General features: G+C 43.4%; 2 protein-coding genes and 1 pseudogene across 3 annotated transcripts in view; 2 read left to right on the top strand and 1 right to left on the bottom strand.

The window, feature by feature from the left end:
• The window catches only part of LOC117449934 (interferon-induced, double-stranded RNA-activated protein kinase-like), a 94,970-nt gene that overhangs the window by 45,694 nt on the left and 29,865 nt on the right, over positions 1–19,411 (top strand). The gene's annotated exons all lie outside the window — the stretch shown is intronic.
• cdc6 (cell division cycle 6 homolog (S. cerevisiae)) lies at positions 912–13,288 on the top strand. The gene is made up of 12 exons (XM_034087864.1): positions 912–1,140; positions 2,340–2,631; positions 3,069–3,323; positions 3,551–3,750; positions 4,781–4,929; positions 5,625–5,731; positions 6,239–6,378; positions 6,806–6,906; positions 7,236–7,303; positions 7,502–7,680; positions 10,458–10,598; positions 12,963–13,288. The coding sequence occupies exons 2-12, from the start codon at positions 2,346–2,348 to the stop codon at positions 13,053–13,055; spliced, it is 1,719 nt and encodes a 572-aa protein (XP_033943755.1). The 5' UTR covers positions 912–1,140; positions 2,340–2,345; the 3' UTR covers positions 13,056–13,288.
• On the bottom strand, positions 14,827–17,849 carry LOC117449943 (zinc-binding protein A33-like; annotated as a pseudogene).

The raw sequence follows: 19,411 nt of genomic DNA, 5'->3' as shown, positions 1-19,411 counted from the left end.
AGCTCGGAAAAAATTACCGAGGTCCGGACCTCGGTGACCTCAATGGTGGATACGGCCATGTGTGTGTGTGTGTGTCAGTGTGTGTCATGATGAGGAATTATGAGGAACTGATCAGATTTTGGCCACTTTATGATGTCATAAGGATGTGTTGTCTTGTGTAGCCATTAGCCAATCAGCAACCAAGGTACCCCCCCCCCCCCCTTATCACCTGAATCTCCTCTAGAGCACCTTTGAGTTCTTTGTAACCAAATGTCTCTCAGAGGGGCGTGGGGAGGGGCTCCTTATTTTCATCTTAAATATTAAATACATGTAGTGGAGTAAAAGTAAAAAGTAGCTCAAAACTCAAGTAAAGTACAAGTACCTCAAAAGTGTACTACAGTACTTGAGTACATCTCCTTAACACCACGATGAATCCAGAAACATCATATAATAGTAAAACACTTATGGGTTAACTTTTGACTGAATAATGAGTATTTTCATACGTATATTTAGCTGATACATACTTTTACTTTGAATGCAGTACTTTAACTCAAAGTGAAGTATTTCCATGGTGCATTACTACATTTACTTCCATCATTGATGTTAACAATATCTAAATCAGGTCTTGAGGTGAATGATTTAGTATAAACGGTGATATTTGTACCTTTACTGCATTAAAGTATCTGATTACTTCGTAACTGTTGTTTACAATATCCAAATCAGGCCTTGAGTTTATTTAATGTTGCTTTAAATACAAATACTCTCTCAGTAAAACCACATGCAGAGAGTTATTTTGAGTAGATGGTGATATTTAACCCGGACTCTGGCTTTCAAAGTGCGCCACGTTACAGACTTTGGAAACAGTGTTCCATTTAAACTCCCGCCACACCGCCTGCCCTGGTCATTGAAACCGTGACGTACGTCCGGCCAGAAACGCTCAGCCAATGAGCGTTGGGGGAGCTGTTTGCTCTGACCAATCAGAGCGCAGCTGAGGGGGAAGCAAGCACAGCTGTTGCATCTGAGGAGGAGGAGAAAGAGATTTGGCGCAAGTTTCGGCTTCAGTGTTCGAAGACTACGGAGAGAAAGAGACTCAGAGGGCTGTAAAACAAGAGAAAACAATCTACTTTCAACTGAGAAGACTTCCTGCTACTATTTATACCGGTAAATATATCATTAACTCTTTATTTTAAGTAGCGGAAGGTGAAATATGGTTGTAAATCGTAACCGGAAGGGTTATTCTACTGTTCAGATTCGCTTTGCTGGTTTGTCTAAAATATTCCTAGTAGCTTATTTTTCACGTTATGTATTTAACTCCAGCGGTGTATTTATGTTAAAAGGATATGTTTTAGATGAAATATCATTCATTTTCATGGCGAAATCTGGTTATTTCGTTGTGATAACGCCACCGTTTTCGCGCCATTTGACAAACAGTGTTTGTTCTGCTGGTGATTTCGAGTAAACACAACTTTTAAATAAGGATCTATAAACTTTTACAGCTTTCTATAATGGCATTAAGTGTGTGACAATTGTTTTTGGATTAATCAGAATGTGTAACATGTGGTGATATTGAGGGATTCAATTCACACAAACTTTATTGTACACTTAAAACAACCCTATGTTGGTCTATAAACATACAGTGCAACCTTTGGGAGAGAAGGAACATAAGGATCATATCATAGTAGTTTGTGTTGTGTTTTAGGGTTGATTTCAACTGCGAAGTGTGCGAGGGAAAGATAGCAGGTGCCATGCCCAACATGGCAAGTACAATGTTGAAGTACTTGTATTTTAATGAAGTATCTCCATGTACTTTATACATATCAATGGCGTCTCCACTCCCCAGCAGAACAAGCCCCGCATGTTAACAGCTGCTACATGGACACGTGACTTTATCAGTAAATCTAATCGTGTTAAATATATCTTGAATTTGGCCAAGTAGTATATTGTGACACTAGTACTGTTGTACCTTTTGGATGCAGGACTCGTACAACAGAGTATTCGTTATTTTATTTAGCCCCATACTTCTTTAGTTTGTGGTTCTTATTGCATAATTGGGGCTAATAACTAAAGCAGGAGTTTGAATGCATGACATTTGAAAACTGACAGTTGAAGCTTCGTGCCATGGATTATGTTTCAGGTTGAACCCAAAAGGCTGCCAGTACTTTTACTTAAGTTAACATTTGGATGCAGGACTTTACTAATAGTTATTTTACTAAAGTAGAAGTTTGAATGCTTAACATTTGACGACTGAGATTTGTAGCTTCAAACAAAAACCGCACAAGAAGCTTAAAATGTTAAAACCCCTCTCACGCGCCTCTACCTTTTTTGATGAACTAATGGATTATCTTCCTTTATCGTTTCAGCTCAACATGCCCAGCACGCGCTCTCGCGGCCAGGCTCAGCCCACGCTGGCGTTCCCTCGCCGGAAATCCAGCAGAGTTCCCTCTCGAGGCAAGACGCCGCAGCGAGAGGAGTCTCCGGCTGCTTCGCCTTCAAAGCCCGAAACCCAGAACCTGGGTCGCATCGGACCGATGTCCCCGAGACGCCCTGCCGTCGCCCGGACCTCCGCCGTCTCGTCTCCTCTCTCACTCAGGATCTCTCCTTCCTCCCCCCGTCTGAAGACACGACTCCCCCTCAGCCCCAGGAAACGCACAGGTGAGACCCGTGGTTCTAGGTTCTGCAACTAGGCTTCATTTCTTTAGTGTAAAGCAACTTGAGGCCACAGGGTGCTTCAAAGGGGCAAATAAAACGCCACGCGGCTCCATTTATTCCCACAGTTATTCAAAAAGGCTTATGTTGGTTTAAATCTCTATAGGCGGTTACATAGGAGGTTTTTCTACTTAACAGAACTACAACACATCAGCTCAGGGTCTTATGCGAGAGGAAAATTCACCCCATCATTTATATTTCAAAATAAAATGTATGAAAAACAACATCAACGTTGGATAAGCCCTACTTTTTTTTAAGCGACTGTTCTCAATCTGGTGTTGTTGGCCTGGCTTGCTTATCGATACAACAATGAAAGAATACTGAAATGATAAGATGTTGAGTTCCTCCACACCAGATTTAATCGTGTGTCTTTTATTCTGAAGGAGACGATAACGGCTGTAACCTGGACGACTCCTCGCCGCTCGGCTCCCCCCCGAAGCAGAGCAGGCCGGCCGTGCATTCTCCCAGAAAGCTCAGCTTCGACGAGAACTCCCCGCTCTCCGTTCGCCGCCGGCTGGTCCCATCGCTGTCGCCACGGAAACCACAGTCTCCCAACACCTGGTCGTCACCGCGGCGACAGGACACTCCCGCCGGAACCCCGGAGGGGAAACGGGCGGTCTCTCGGCTCTTCGCAGAAAGTAAGAGGCGCTAATATTTGTTTTTAAGGTCACCTATTGGGCAACATCCACTTCTTATAACCAATCAGACGATCAACAGACACATTTATACATTAAGACATAAATGAAAACACAACAATCAATATATACAGTTCTTAGAGAATGTGCATTAATGCAAGACTGCCCATATAAGATAAGGATGCATTTGATCTCCTCATCGTCCTCTTCCTCTCTTGTTCCCCCTGCAGAGTCGAGGTTCCTGAGCGTGAAGCAGGCTTTGCACACGGCCCTCCCGGAGCGTCTTCTGTCCCGCGAGGTGGAGCGAGACGCCATCCGGTGCTTCCTGAGAGACAAAGCCCTGCAGAGAGTCCCCGGCAGCCTCTACATCTCCGGAGCGCCCGGCACCGGGAAGACCGCCTGCTTCAACTGCGTCCTGAAGGAGATGGAGGTACGGATACCAAACTGTTAGAAAATCATTTAACATAACGGCACGATCAGTGAGAGCCTTCAGCGTGCATCTGATCTGTAGCTCTGTGTTCACTGAGAGGACTGGCTGGAGCACAAAGGACGCTTCAGGCTTTAGTGATCTCCATTAGAGGGCAGCAGTTCATATTCTCTGAGCATGCTCTGGGTCCCAGGTGATGCTGTTGGACAGCCTCTCAGGTTATTATGGTCTGCTGAGTCAGAACGTCGAGGAGCAGAGGTGGCAAAAGTACACACATCCTTTACTCAAGTAGAAGTACAGATACTCGCGTAGAAGTACTGACTAAACTTCTTCACTCAAGTAAAAGTAAAGAATTATGGGCTTTGAAATGTATTTAAGTAAAAACTAGCCAGTCAGCTGGACCTCACTTTATTAATAGACCTTTAAAGATCTTCCATTTCAAATTGTAACACTGTCATTGTCCTATATACACAGACTGTGTTTTCTGTATGACCCTAGGTTGCAATAGGCGCCCAATGACCCTAAATAATAACGATCACCCCCCCTGCAGCTTTAGAGTAAGGGGTTTGTGCTGTAAATGTAAAAGTAAAAAGTTGTCAGACAAATAGATAGTGGAGCTGCAGTGCCGCCTAGTGGAGTGTTTGGGTCACTGCAGGTCCGGAGTCAAGATGAACAGATTTCACTGTCATCATTATGCAAAAGAAGTAGATGCAGAAGTTAACTAGAGATTAGTAGGAGTCAGATAATGCTTGTTGATGGTGGAAACCCACTGCTTTTATTTACTGAAGTACTTTAATTTAGTACGATTTGGAGTTTTTGATGTTAGAAAACACAATGGGTTTTGAAGAAGCGAAACATAAAACATAGTTTCATTTAAAAAAAGAGACCACTGGACTCTCGCCAGCATTCAAGGCTCAAAGGTTTTATTGCCGTATGCTCAAAGCTACAGTGTCGACATTCTTCTGACCTGAACGTGTATAATCAAAGTGCAAGAGCGGTGAGCATCTTAGTAACTGTGTTTCTCCTGGTGCAGCCGGAGCTCTCCTCGGTGCAGACGGTGCTGGTGAACTGCATGAGTCTGCGCAGCTCTCACGCCATCTTCCGGCTGCTGGCGGAGAAACTGAAGGCTCCTGGAGGACCGAGCGGGCTGCAGAGGTTCCTCACGGCCCCGGGGCCCGCTGTGTGAGTAACCGTCTAAACTGGAGCCGCCTCTTCCAGCTCGGGGCCCTCTGAAAGGTCTCCTGTCATGCTAAATCCACTTCATGTCTTTTATACATAAACACGTGGGTCCTCCAAGATGTGGGTCCGGAGGGAAAGAGAGGGTTTTATTTCCCGACGCACCGGGGACGCATGTTTATGGATAAAAGACATCACAAAGTGCATGCTGCATGATAGGTCCCCTTTAAAGCTTTTAGTGGAGTTCTTTTGGAAAGAAATCCCTTGTTTTTAATGAACTGATTTGTTGGATTAAATAAGTGTTTTGAGAGCAGACCGTTTTGGTCCGCGGTGAAAATGTTGCTGTTTAAAAGGTTAAGTGGGTCTTAAAGAGTCTCACACGTGATGCAGAGAGTCTGATAACTGAAATGTGAGGCTGCGCGCTTCTTCAGTTTCCCCCTAAAGCTTTTCGTTGTATCTTTGATCGTAGTGGAGTCCTATTATCATCCCTTATAAGAAAGATAAGAAGAACTTTATTGATCCCACTTTGGGACATGTTGTGGCGCAGCAGCGTAAAGGACATGGCAATGCAAATTTAAAAGACTATAAATAAACAAGAACGTAGAAAATGGAATATTAAACTGAATATTTAAATGTCCCGCGTGATTTGAAGTCCAGGAGAAGTGGCAGAAGGGAATACTAAACGTTTGCTTGTTCGTCAGGCTGCTGGTTCTGGATGAGATGGACCAGCTGGACAGCAAGTCTCAGGACGTTCTCTACACCATCTTCGAGTGGCCGTACCTCAGCCAGTCCCGCCTCTGCCTCGTCGGTAAGAAACCCTCCCGTCGTCGTGAGATAAGGTGGAGCAATCAGGACGACGGAAACATTTGAACACAGACGGGAGAGAGAGAAATAAGATGTTCATCCATTTGACTTTTTAACATTCTGATATTCAAATGTTTTTCTGAGCGTTTCTGACTCCATGTAAATGCTATCAGACATTAGGGAACATGCGACCCAAGAAGGGACATCGCTGCTGTCGTCCCCGGCCAGGTGACAAGAGACACCTTTTTAAAGTCACAATACAGCATTAGCTATAAAGAAAGGATGAAAGACGAGCAGACGGAGGCGAGAGGATAAAAGAGACCAATAAAATGCAAAAGACACACGTTACTACATACATGTCACAGATAGCACAACGGAGACGAGGGGTCCATGATCACAACATGTCACACACACACACACACACACACACACACACACCGTATCCAACGCAGACTAGTGTGTGCCGGTTCTCAGTGAACCATGTTGTTTAATGAAACTGTCTCTCCTCCAGGTATAGCGAACGCTCTGGACCTGACGGACCGGATCCTCCCTCGTCTTCAGGCTCGGCCTCAGTGTCGCCCCCTGCTGCTCCACTTCCCCCCCTACAGCCGGCAGGAGCTCAGCGACATCGTGCAGGACCGACTCTCTCAGGTACACACAGATTACACATGGGTTAGGGCAATGATGGTATCAAAGCTCAGAGGTACACAAGTACACACTTCCTTTACTCGAGTAGAAGTACAGATACTCGTGTTTCAAAGTACTCTGAAAGTAGAAGTACTGACTAAACTTCTTTACTCAAGTGAAAGTAAAGAGGCTTTGAAGTGTACTTCAGTAAAAAGTACCCATAGCTAGCAGCTGTTTTAAAGAGCACCTGACCTCCCTTTATATCAATAGAACAATAATGTCATTGTTAGCTAATGAATGTTTCCATGCCGACCAACGGCAACATGACAACGTTTCCATTGGTCCCTCTTCTTTAGAGAAGACCAGGAAGTGATGGATACACGGATCGTGCTCCAACCAATCGGCACGCAGTGACTCTGAAGAATAATGTTTCCCCCGCTCCTTCTCTCAGGCGTCGGCGGACGGGATCATGGACGCCTCGGCCGTTCAGTTTTGTGCCAGAAAGGTGTCGGCGGTGTCCGGAGACGCCCGGAAAGCCCTGGACATCTGCAGGTGAAGTCATGACCTCACATCGTGTAGCAGGCGTTCGGCTAGTTGATGGATAGTCTACGATCCATCATATCGCCCAACCCGAGCAGCGTTACGAAGGCATTGTGATCCGTTTCTCTGCTGATTCCCACTTTGTGTTTTCTCATCCTTTATTTAACACTAAAGCAGATACTGTTTAATAACTAGTAAACATTCCAAATGAGTGCAGAGGAACAGCTGCTATGAGATGAACTGACGGCACCACGGCCTACTGCATGCTGGGAGTCTCAAAGTGCTTTCCGGCCCTCAACGGATGCAAAGTCAACCAACAGTTGCTGTATTTGTGTTTCCAGGAGAGCGGTTGAGGTGGTGGAGTCTGACGAGAGGAAGAAATCATCGGATCAGAAAGATGAAGCTCGAGGTGAGCGAACCAGTTTCAGACATGACTAATGGCCGTTCTCTCCATGGAGGCTTCAGGGCCGCCTGCTGGACGGTTACAGGAAGCAGCAGAAGCTTCTGAGTGTGACATGTTGGATACAGCAAGAGACCTCGTGTGTTGCTTCCTAACTCCTCATGTGGTATAGCTTCCTTGTCTCTAACGCCTCTGTTTGTTCCACAGCGTCTCGGGTCGGCCTCCCTCAGGTGGCGAGGGTTTTGTCGGAGGTTTACGGCGACAGGATGGCGTCTCAGAGCGGAGGTCCTGACGGAGAGAGTTTCCCCCTGCAGCAGAAGCTTCTGGTCTGCTGCCTGCTGCTGCTCACACGCAGCGGCAAGAGCAAGGAGGTCGTCCTCGGGAAGGTGAGAGAGAGAGAGTTCACACACACACACACACACACACACACGGTTTCAGTCAGCAACAGGAGGCGTTTCACGATGATGAGCCGAGTCCTGGAGCTGTGGATTCTGTTTCTTGTCTTCCTCAAGATGTGTTCTGGAGGGTTTATTATCTCTATTCAGGCGTGAGAATCACTCACCTTTCTGCGAAATTCGCCGTTTTGAATCCAAAATGGGTCGTTTGTGTGATTCATGTAGATCTGCAATAAAAATATGTATGGGGGGGGTCTGGGACCCGGAGTAATCTGCGGCCGCGAGCTGCCATGTGCCATCATGACACGCATGGTGTTCTTTTTTTATATATTATAATGAAGCTCGAGTCTTCCTGCCTGTCGGCTCTGCTGCTCCGCGATGAGGGTCTAGCTTCAGCAGCCACATTACTGACGGGTGCGTTCGTTAATATTAACTGTGCGGTCCGGAGTCACTGTGGCACAGACTGGACCGCTGGTGAACAGCTGTTAGAACGGGCCGCTCAGGTGCTCAGAGCAGAGCTCCCTGTCGGAGCGCAGAGCGTGATGTGCACTGAAAAGTTTTTCTGTCGCAATATTATCGTTGAGCTAGCTAGCTAGCTAGCTAGCATACATTGTCACTATCTGCTAACGTTAGCTTTAGCCTTCGTTTTCTCATAGTTTTTTTTTCATAGGCTATAAACGGAGGTGGTATAAGTATAGATCTTGTACTTGAGTAAAAGTAGAAGTACTCAGATCTTGTACTTGAGTAAAAGCAGAAATACTCAGATCTTGTACTTGAGTAAAAGTAGAAGTACTCAGATCTTGTACTTGAGTAAAAGTAGAAATACTCAAATCTTGTACTTGAGTAAAAGTAGAAGTACTCAGATCTTGTACTTGAGTAAAAGTAGAAGTACTCAGATCTTGTACTTGATTAAAAGTAGAAGTACTCAGATCTTGTACTTGATTAAAAGTAGAAGTACTCAGGTCTTGTACTTGAGTAAAGTACCAGAGTGAAGGAATACTCTGTTACAGTAAAAGTCCTGCATTCAAAATGTTCCTCAAGTGAAAGTAGAAAAGTATTCTCATCTAAATATAGTGAAAGACAGTGAAAGTAGTCGTTGTGCAGATTGGACCATTTCAGAATAATATATATGATATGTTTTATAATGATTGATCATGAAAGTGTTCTCAAAGCTGGTAAAGGTGCAGCTAGTCTGAAGTACTTTGTAGACTGCAGGGTAGCTGGTGAAGGTGCAGCTAGTCTGAAGCACTTTGTAGACTGCAGGGTAGCTGGTGAAGGTGCAGCTAGTCTGAAGTACTTTGTAGACTGCAGGGTAGCTGGTGAAGGTGCAGCTAGTCTGAATGACTTTGTAGACTGCAGGGTAGCTGGTGGATTTACTCCAGGTGGAACTAAAGTCTGATTCAACACTTGGTTATATTTCACATCATTCATCCAGATCTGTGAAGTAACTAAAGGTATTAAATACATGTAGTGGAGTAGAAGTACACCATGTACCTCTGAACTGGAGAGGAGAAAAAGAACAAAGTAGCAAAACATTGAAATACTTAAATAAAGTACAAGTATCTCAACATTTTACCCAAGTATAGTACTTGAGTTTATGAATTTAGTTACTTTACACCAGATGCCATAAAGATAGAAAGACTCAGCTGTGATTTTCAAAATGCTCAACAGTGCTGCCAGAATGATAAACTGACTGCTACACAATTAAAATAAATGCTTTTATATATTTCTATTAGATGTGACTCTTTGGCGTCTCTGTTATTATTACCTGCTGCTTTAGTTGTTCTGACTGCTAAAATCCTGTTATTCCTCATTTTGAAGCCGATATTCCGTGGGGTCGGGGGGGCTCGGGTCCTTGTCACCTTTTCCATACCTGATGAGTTTGCATCCCTGATAATACTTAGTAAGGAGGTCATAATATGTTTGACTCATGGCTGAAGTTAAGTTTCTCCAGCTCTCCCCAGGTTGGCAAACAAATGCATCTCAAAATGCATCAGATTGATGCTTTAAAATATGGAATATTCAAAATGTTCTTCCGGGGGGGCATGCCCCCGGACCCCCCTAGAGGGCTAATATCCTTCTCACCTTTTTCACCCCTGACCCGTTTTCATGCCTGTCTATTGTCTTTAGTGGTGTTTTCAATCAATCAATGTTTATTCATACAGCCCAATATCACAGATGTTACATTTGTCTCAGTGGTCTTCACAGTGTGTACAGAATATCAGTCTGACAACACGACACCCTCTGTCCTCAGACCCTGCAAAGAATCTCTTCTAATTAGGATTGGAAAATGTCGTAAGAATTTATTTGGAATCATTCGTCAAAGTCCACTTTATTATAAATATCTATTTCTTTCATATTTTGACTAATTCTACAGTTTGACGAACATAAATATAGTTTTCTGGCATCACTTTAACATTTTACAGTTTGGACAAAACCCTGGTGTTATCAATTCAGCGTGATCCACCTGATTCTGATCTGTGGCTGTGTTTGTCCAATGGGGATACACATGCTCACAATGTTCACAGTGCTAATCTTAACACACGGTAATTGGTGCCGAGTGGATTTAAAGCTAAATGCTATTTGAAAATGTTGAAGCGTCTGCTGCTTATTTTAAAACATCCAGCAGGCGGCACTGAAGCCTCCATGGAGATATTTTAGATGCCATTTTATAATATGTTTCTTAATGTCTTTCATTTGTGTAAAGCACTTTGAATTGCCTGGTGTTGAAAGGTGCTATAAATAGCTGACCCATGTTTCTCTCTCAGCTCCATGAGGTGTACAGCCGGCTCTGCTCCCAGAGACAGGTCTCTGCGGTCGGGCAGTCGGAGTGTCTGTCGCTCTGCGGCCTGCTGGAGAGCAGAGGGGTGTTCGCTCTGAAGAAAGCCAAGGAGGCCCGTCTCACCAAGGTAAATATATCACTCTGTATCTATCCCTGTAACTCTATCTATCACTCTGTATCACTAGGGATGGGTACCGAGCCCCGGTATTAAACTGGCCCGGGGCTGAATTATTAAAGACCGTGGTACCGTTAAGCTCCGACGTTAGCGGTCTTTTTATCGGTACTGGGGACATTTAAAATATATGCCATATGTATTATTGCTACATACACATTATATCGCAGTTTTAGTTTCACCAACTCCGTTTCTAATCTGCAAAATGCGTCGTCTTAGTATTTTCGATCTTTCCAATCCAGGCGAGAGGTCTCTCTCCCCCGCAGTGGTGCAGTGGGCGTTGGACGCGGGGGTACGACGTACCCCCACTTATTTGGATCATGATCTTTTTTTTAATAGTCTAATACATATAAAATCATTGCCCGTGTTATCAGTTGCAAGTGTGTATTTTTTGTAATAATGACAAAAACATAATACATTTCAGAGTAATTAAAATAAAAACGATTTCCTTAAAAAATTATGATTCGTCAGGGACACACCCACGGCGAGCCGCCGATTTTGCGGCAGCTCTTTCCCTCAAGAAAGTTCACGAATAAGCTCTATAATGGCAGGCAAACATTTTTTACTTGACTTTTCTAAAAAGAATATAAAGAGGCTAGCAGCACCGAAGCTACAAGTGAAGCTGCTACTATAGCACTACATCATCAGAAGAGCCGCCTGAAGACGTGGATAATGCTAGCACTAACGTTAACGTTAGCTGCGCTAGCAACGTTCCCCTGGCTAGCTCAAGCTCACCTTTCCCAGAGGTATGGACGGAGGAGATGTGGCGGAGGAAACAAGAGACATACCCGTGGATAGACTGCAAAGTTTGTTCATCCATTTCGGATGTATCAGTCTTCAAAACCCTGCTCTCCCGTCTGTGTGCGAGGGGGCGGGGCAGTTTACACACACGCAGCTGCTACATGCAACAACACACACACACGGCCACGGAGAGAACGCGCTCCGAGGTGGTTAAACTTTCCCCGTCTCGATGCTCGTTGCCTAAAGTGCAATAAGAGTTCAGCATGTGAGGGCGGTAACACGAGCAGTTTGTCTAAACATTTATCCAAAGTGCTCCACATCCAGACGGAGGAATGCACCGGGTTCCACTGTCTTTCTAGCAGCTCTGTAGCCCCGTCCACGAGGAACGTTTCCACGTCAGGTGTTCTGTGTGCTAGCAGCAACACACGGAGCTAACTCAGTTATACAAACATGGGTTATGATTAGAGGAAACTGAGTTATTTACTTTGTTAAAGTTTCAGCTATTCTGTTTACAGTTCATCAGATTATTTAATACGATTTGTTAAAACATTGTTGTTTCTTTTGATGTGAAATATTATGTATTTAATTTAAATAAAAAGCAATGTTAATTTTGTTCACGTTTAGTTAGTTTACCTTATTTCTTTCTCCAAAAGAACCGATAAGAGTACCGACCGGACCGATAAGCGGTATCGATAAAAGTAGTAGTACCGTTAAAACCTTAACGATACCCATCCCTATGTATCACTCTGTATCTCTCTCTCTATCACTCTGTATCACCATCGATCACTCTGTATCTCTGTATCACCATCTATCACTCTATCTCTCTCTATCACTCTATCTCTCTCTATCACTGCAACATCATCCTGCATTTCTACATCTGGGGTTCATAACCTTTGTTTTCCGTGCAAGATCACCTCAAGTACATTTCTTTTATTTTCACACAAATGTCCATTTTGAGTATTTGTTCACGGCTGCAGCTCTTGTATTATTGGTCTCAAATCATTGAGAAAAAAACTTGTCCAAGAAAGTCCATTTTAAAAACCCACAAACTGGAAAGTGACTCCAAAATATATTTGAAGGCTGCAACACTTTCTCATATTTGGTGAGAAAGACATCAGAAAAATCTTCATTGAAGAATAAATAAGAAACTTTAACTCGAGGAAAATACTACGGCTGCAACGATATGTCCTCTTTGGTGTAGAAGATATCAGAACATGTAATAAAACATAGAAACATTTCCATTGTCGGAGTGAAATATTTTAAGGCTGAAACCATTTATTTTTGACTATCTAAAACAAAACAAGGACAAAATTGCATAAGATGTCCCATCTTTTATTCTATAAAACATTAAAAAAAAGTTTAATTAAAAACTCTGAAACCTAAAGTAAAACAAAGTCTTGTGGATATGGAAAGCAACAATTAAATATTTGGTTTAAAAAAGACATGTTGCTGCCGTTTCAGGCGTTTCTTTATCGAACAAAGATCTGATGCCTCTCGTACATCTGTTGGTCTCATTATGTTTTATTTGTAATCAGGAAGTTGAGGGTGCATCCTGACATGTTGTTGTTTTCCCCGCAGGTGTTTCTGAAGATCGAGGAGAAGGACGTGGAAAACGCTCTGAAGGACCGCACGCTGCTGGGCAGTATCCTCGCTGCAGGACTGCCCTCGTGATCACTATTATTATTATTTAGAATTTATTTGTTCGTATTTTTTATTTTGTATTCTCGTTTTTGCTGAGAGTTTGTACAGTTTTTTGAAAACAAATTATTTTCTGATGTTGACGCTCAGTTTTTACAAAATGTCGGCGCGCTTCAGTCGTAAATTTACAGCATCTTGTTTCAGTTCAGATGTGAAACGTTTTACAATTTTTATGCTGTAAATAAACAAATGTACAGACGTTTGAACCACTTGTTGTTTTTGACACATCGCAAAGAAACAAACAAGGGAATTTGATAATTTAGTTTGGGTATAATTTCACTTCCTGTCTCCTGCTATTATTCACAATATCACTTTTTATGCTTCATATACCAGCAAACATCTCTACTCTGTGCCCTTTATGGCTCTGCGTTCAGAGGGAATTCAGCTTACGTAACTTCCAGATATTTTCACTTCACACAAATTAAGCTATCATGCAAAATGCACTTTTTGATGTCTTCTCTACATCAACATGTGTCCCCGGTGTGTCGGGGAACTCACGCAGCGTCAGAAAATAAAACCCTCTCTCTTTTCCTCCGTACCCACATCTCTAAAAACGGGGAACAACGGAGCTGATCCAGATTTGAGTCCGATATGACGTAATATCTGAAATGTGGACCCACGGCCCAATCAGAAAGTTGCTATCGGAAACAATGCCCGACTGTTTTGGATGTAATATGGTATTTGTTTACATTAGCATCGCTAACACTCAGAGCTAACCTGTACTGGAGAGCATGTGTGTGAAGAAGCAGGAAGTAGAAAGGAACTCACCTTAGGCGCTTTCACACTGCAGTACTTTTCCCACAAAAGTTCATGAGAACTCTTTAGTTCTCATGAACTAAGTACAGATTGCGTTCACACCGGAAAGATACCCTGGGGGAGGATTAGGCTTCTTCTTCTTTGGGTTTACTGGCAGGCCGCAAATAACTTCACGGCGTATACCGCCACCGGAAGTCCCCGGAGTTAGGGACTGGCTTCAGTAGAAGCTGCTGGGAGTCCCAGCAGCTTCTACTGAAGCCTTCCGAGTAAATCGCCAGACCGCCGACACCTCATCTCCACCGCTCCCATGTTTTATTTTGTGTTGCCATACGTTAGTCTCTGCGTTTCTGCGCTGGGCTAATGCTAATGCTAATCATGCTAATGCGAGGATAATAAAATGGCGGCTTCACAAAACTTTTGGGAGTTTTACGGCGCGTGGTTTGTAATTCGCCCAGCCAATCAGACAGAGGAACCTTTTTCTCCCACGAAAGTCCCTGCTCTCTAGCAGGGACGGAAAAGGGGGTGAAAAGGTTCTCATGAACTAATTTTAGTTCCGGATTTTTTTGGTGTGAACGCGACACTTCGGAACTAAAGTGGGAACGAGCCTCTTGTGGTGTAACCGGCAAGAGAGAAAGCCTTTGAGCTCCAGACTGTTTCAGAGATAATCCATGATATAGCGTTTCATCACGGCAGCATTTAGTTTAGACGGTAGCTGCCGGGTCCCGCATGAGCTCAGACCCCTCCTTTTTATTTTTTAAGCTTTATACATAAAATCAGCACTTTTGAAACAGGAAGTGGAATAGAGGGATATGAGAATGGGTGATCTGTTTGGTATTTTGAGCAAAACACTTCATAGACATGTTTTTATATATTCTTATATATCTGAGACCTTATGCTATTGCCTAGAAATACCATGATAGGTGACCTTTAAGGTTAAAAACAGATGTTTGAAGGGATGCAATGCAAAAAATAAGAAGAGATGAAATCATTAAGAAGTTCAGATTATTTATTTATATTATAGTTTGTTGTACAATTGTCTTTTGTCATTTATATTTGTAATTTGTCACATATGACAGAATCACCTGAAGAAACCAATATCAAGTTCAGAGACGCATTTCTGCATCAAACTGCTGGTTATTGAATCATAAGATATCTGAAGCAGCATTACAAATACTCAACTTCATTCTAGATTGTTGATAAAAAATTGACATTTTCAATCACAATAAATGTTATTGTCCATGCATACAGTCCGGAAAGCGTCACAAGGAAACATTGCAACAATGAAAGAATGAAATGGAAGTATTAAATGACTTGCCCCTGAAGAGTAAAACAATATATCCATATCTAAACATAATTCATCAAAAGACCTACAAATATCAAAAAGTTAAACTCTTGACCCATAGTGGCTATATAGCGTCTCATTATTAACTAGATGCTAAAAGGAGAATTGACAGCTTTCATTTGTTAGTTTGGTTGATTTCATGCAGTTTCAGCACGACATACAAAATGAATACATTTCTTAAAAACCAAGAATTCACAAAAAACATAATCAAACAATCTCATGACATCATTTAAAGGATCATTTGAATATCACTTAAAGGTAGGGTAGGTAAGAATGGAGAAACCAGCTCGAGTGCGCTAGAATTTGAAAGTACACAACCGGAGAAAATCTGCCACACGAACGCGCACGAACGCGCACATGACCAATGAGGGCACGAGATAAGTTTGTGCACAGATGGAAGGCTGACAGGCAGGAAGGTGCTTTTTACAGCGCCACGGCTTCCACAGATGATATTTTTTAATGTATTTATTGTCAAAGCATTTAATGTATTCATTGCTATCGGGATGTTAAGAGCATTTCATGGAATATAACAAGTGTTTCTGAAGTGAATTACCTACCCCACCTTTAAAGCTATAAACACATTATAATAAAGTATAACAAAATGATAAACAATAAAAAATAAACATACAATTTGTTTTGCTGCTCTGAGACTTTGAGTAAAACTGCAAATAAAACATGATCATATTTTCTTAACATTGAAATCTTACAGACTCAAATAAAATTCTGATTATCATCTGTTGTTTTTTACCTTGATTATTTCAAAAGGATCTAGAGCAGTGTTTCTCAAACTTTTTCATACCACTTAACCAATTAAAAAACACTCGCGGACCACCTAACTCCACAAATATCCAAAAACACATTGTTTTTCTAGAACAGATTACAAATCGCCTGAAAATGGTACAAACAAGTGGCAACACGTGTGATGAAGGTGTTGCGCGGGGCTATATCATGCAATTGAAAGTGAAACTTAAGCTCGCTCCATTGCAGAGATATTCCCGCGAGAGTGCGGAAAACTTAAATAGATTAATTTATTTCAAATGTGAAATGTTACCAATATACTCACGGACCACTAGGGGGCGCTCACGGACCACACTTTGAGAAGCACTGATCTAGACAGACGAAGTCAGAATAAAGTCTGAACTAACACACCTGAGCATCACAGAGGAATCTCACTTTGACAGATTTTGATATCAGCAGTTTTAGCATCACCAGCTTTTCCAATATTGAAATATGGGAAGAGTTTCTCAGTGAAAGTGTCTCTGTGAGTGCAGATGGGAGTCATGTCTTCAGGGGCGTAGAAGCACACCTCCCCCCTGTCATAGTCCAGCTGGACTCTGATCCTCTGGAGATTCTTCTCCACTCTGACAGTCTTACCATCACCATTACTGTATTTTCCACTGCGATGTATTAAACACCAGATTCCATATTCTGGTGAGGCACCTGGTATCTCTCCCTTCCTGTCAGCTGACTCTTTAGTCAAACCTATAAGCCAGTCAGGATGATTTCCCACCTCCACCTCCCAGCTGTGTCTCCCTGAGCTGAAGCCCTCAGAGCCCAGAACAGAAGCATAATTAGTGCATCTCTCTGGATTACCAGGAAGCTGCTGATCTGTGTCTCCATTTCTCACACTGGTCAGATCATCAGACAGATAGAGCCATCTGCTTGCAGTGTTTGGGTCCAGAATGACGGGACTGAAGTGGACCTGGTCCTTCATCTTCTCCCAGACTCTGAAGGACAGGTTGCCCAGGTGTTTGGCCACATCTGTCAGCGCTCCTGAGAGCAGCTGTGGGTCTGCCAGTGCGCTCTGGACTCTGGCTCTGCTCCGAGTGGCTTTATAGCTGCTGAGGAAGGGCCCGTTGTGTTTCTGCAGCTCTTCTTCAACAGCAGAGATGCTGTGTGACAGAGAGGAGATGTGCTCCTGAATGCTCTTCATCTCTCTGCTGATCGTCTTCCCCTTCTGCTCCTCTTCCTCCCTCAGAGCTGCCAGTCTGGACTCCTCTTCCTCTTTCAGGAACTGGTGGAGCTTGATGAACTCTGCTCTGATCTGCCTCTCTGTGGACAGCAGCTGCTTCTCGGACACTTGAATCACTTCCTTGTATGTTTCCTCCACTCCTTTGTATGTGTCCCTCTTGTCCTGCAGAGACTCTAAGTCAGATTTCAGCAGGTCCTTCAGCTCACGGACTGCTTGTTCTACAGGAACCACCTCGTGACTCCGGTGGAGAGAGAACTCAGCAGACAGGACACACAGCTCTCTCTTCATCCTTACAGAACAATCTAGGCTCTTCTGGATGTTTACTACACACCACCTCCACCTCCTTCTTCTCTCCTTTCTCTGTCTCAGATGATCCAGCTTTCTGTCTCTCAGCAAAGGAGTCAGCCAGCTCCTTCATTGTAAAGTTCACCAAAGGATCATCTTTAGAAGATTTTCTTTTACAAATGGGACAGTTTTTGTTCTTACTTTGTTCCCAGAATGTCCGCAGGCAGCTCGAACAGAAGCTGTGGTTGCAGCCCAGAGACACGGGATCTCTGAAAGTCTCTGAGCACACATGGCAGCTCAGGTAACTTTCAACAAGAACGATTTTCTCAGCCATTTGATATTAAAGTTATTTTCAACAGGACTCACCAACTTCCAAAGTCTCTCCACTTCTCCCCAAATATACTCCAAACGTGTCTCGCAGCAGAGATCCCACACCCTGTAATGGCGTCTCAGCTCTTCAACGATGTCAAAATCTTCTTTCGTTTTCTCTGCCCTCCGTCTCAGGGTGAATGATCACCATCAGGAAATGCTGCTATGTCATTTATTCACCAGCAGATGGAGTCGGGATGTCTTTCAGAGGGAAATGTACTTTGGTGTTCAGTTCAGGACGATGACTTTGTCCAGGTAGGCCTATCTGTTGGAAGACAAACACATTAGATTTAATACGTTTAAAAAAACAACAACGTGACAAAAAGGAAAAAGCTCATATATCAAAGTTTGAAGTGGACAGTTTGTGTTCTTACTTTGTTCCCAGAATGTCTGCATGCAGCTCGAACAGAAGCTGGGGGTGCAGCTCAGAGACTCAGGATCTCTGAAAGTCTCTGAACACACATGGCAGCTCAGGAGACTTCAAGAAGCAGCTCACCTTTGACTTCCCCTCGGTGTGCCTCTTACGGCCCTCTAACTGTGCGTTGCTGGAGATCTCCCACAGTGCACTGGTGTCTAGGCTCTCTTCAACAAAGTCAGAATTCTCTTTCAATCCCTCTAATCTCTTTCATTGATAGTTAGAAATGCAGTCATCTGTTTTTATGACCAGCAGATATATTGGAAAGATGAACTTTAGAATCTGGAAGACTTTCAAGTTCTGACTCAAACATGTTTGTAACCCATTTGTTTCCTCTGTTTGATCATCTGACCAGTGTTCAATCTAAACCCTTGTACGGTGTTCGGGTCTGTGGGACCCGGTTTCATTATTTAGCTAAAGAAAAACGATACGATCAATTATTTTTTCAAACCCACACTCAATGGCCTTGGCTCATTTTCTGTGAGGAACATCAGAACACATTTTCAATGACCACCCACTGTACCCCCCCCCCCCCCCCCCCCTACACATTTATATTACATACAGGGTGCCTTAACTAAAGTTGTGTTAATTAATAAAGAGTTAAAACATTGAACAGAATATATTTCCAGCTGAAGTTCTGTAACGCTTTTGTGTTACATTACATTGCATTTAGCTGACGCTTTTATCCAAAGCGACTTACAATAAGTGCGTTCGACCAGGAAGACACAACCTTGAGGAAAACAGAATCATATAAGAACATCAGGTTTCAAAGAGCCAAACATTTCAAGTGCTGCTCAACTGGCTAAGCCAGTCCTTTATTAGTATATAAGTGCTTTGTTAGCAATTCTATCGCTCGAAGTGGAGTCGAAAGAGATGAGTTTTCAGTCTGGAAGGTGTGTGAGCTTTCTGCTGTCCTGATGTCAATGGGGAGCTCATTCCACCATTTTGGAGCCAGGATAGCAAACCCACGTGTTTCTGCTGATGGGAACTTGGGTCCCCCTCGCAGCGAGGGTGCAGCGAGTCGTTTGGTTGATGCAGAGCGTAGTGCACGTGCTGGGGTGTACAGTTTAACCATGTCCTGGATGTAGGAAGGGCCAGATCCATTCGCAGCATGGTACGCAAGTACCAGTGTCTTGAAGTGGATTCTAGCAGTTACCGGAAGCCAGTGGAGGGAGCGGAGGAGCGGCGTG

Source organism: Pseudochaenichthys georgianus, chromosome 1 (genome assembly GCF_902827115.2).
Source record: "Pseudochaenichthys georgianus chromosome 1, fPseGeo1.2, whole genome shotgun sequence".
In the NCBI taxonomy this organism is placed as follows: Eukaryota; Metazoa; Chordata; class Actinopteri; order Perciformes; family Channichthyidae; genus Pseudochaenichthys; species Pseudochaenichthys georgianus.
This window is presented reverse-complemented; position numbering and strand designations above follow the sequence as displayed.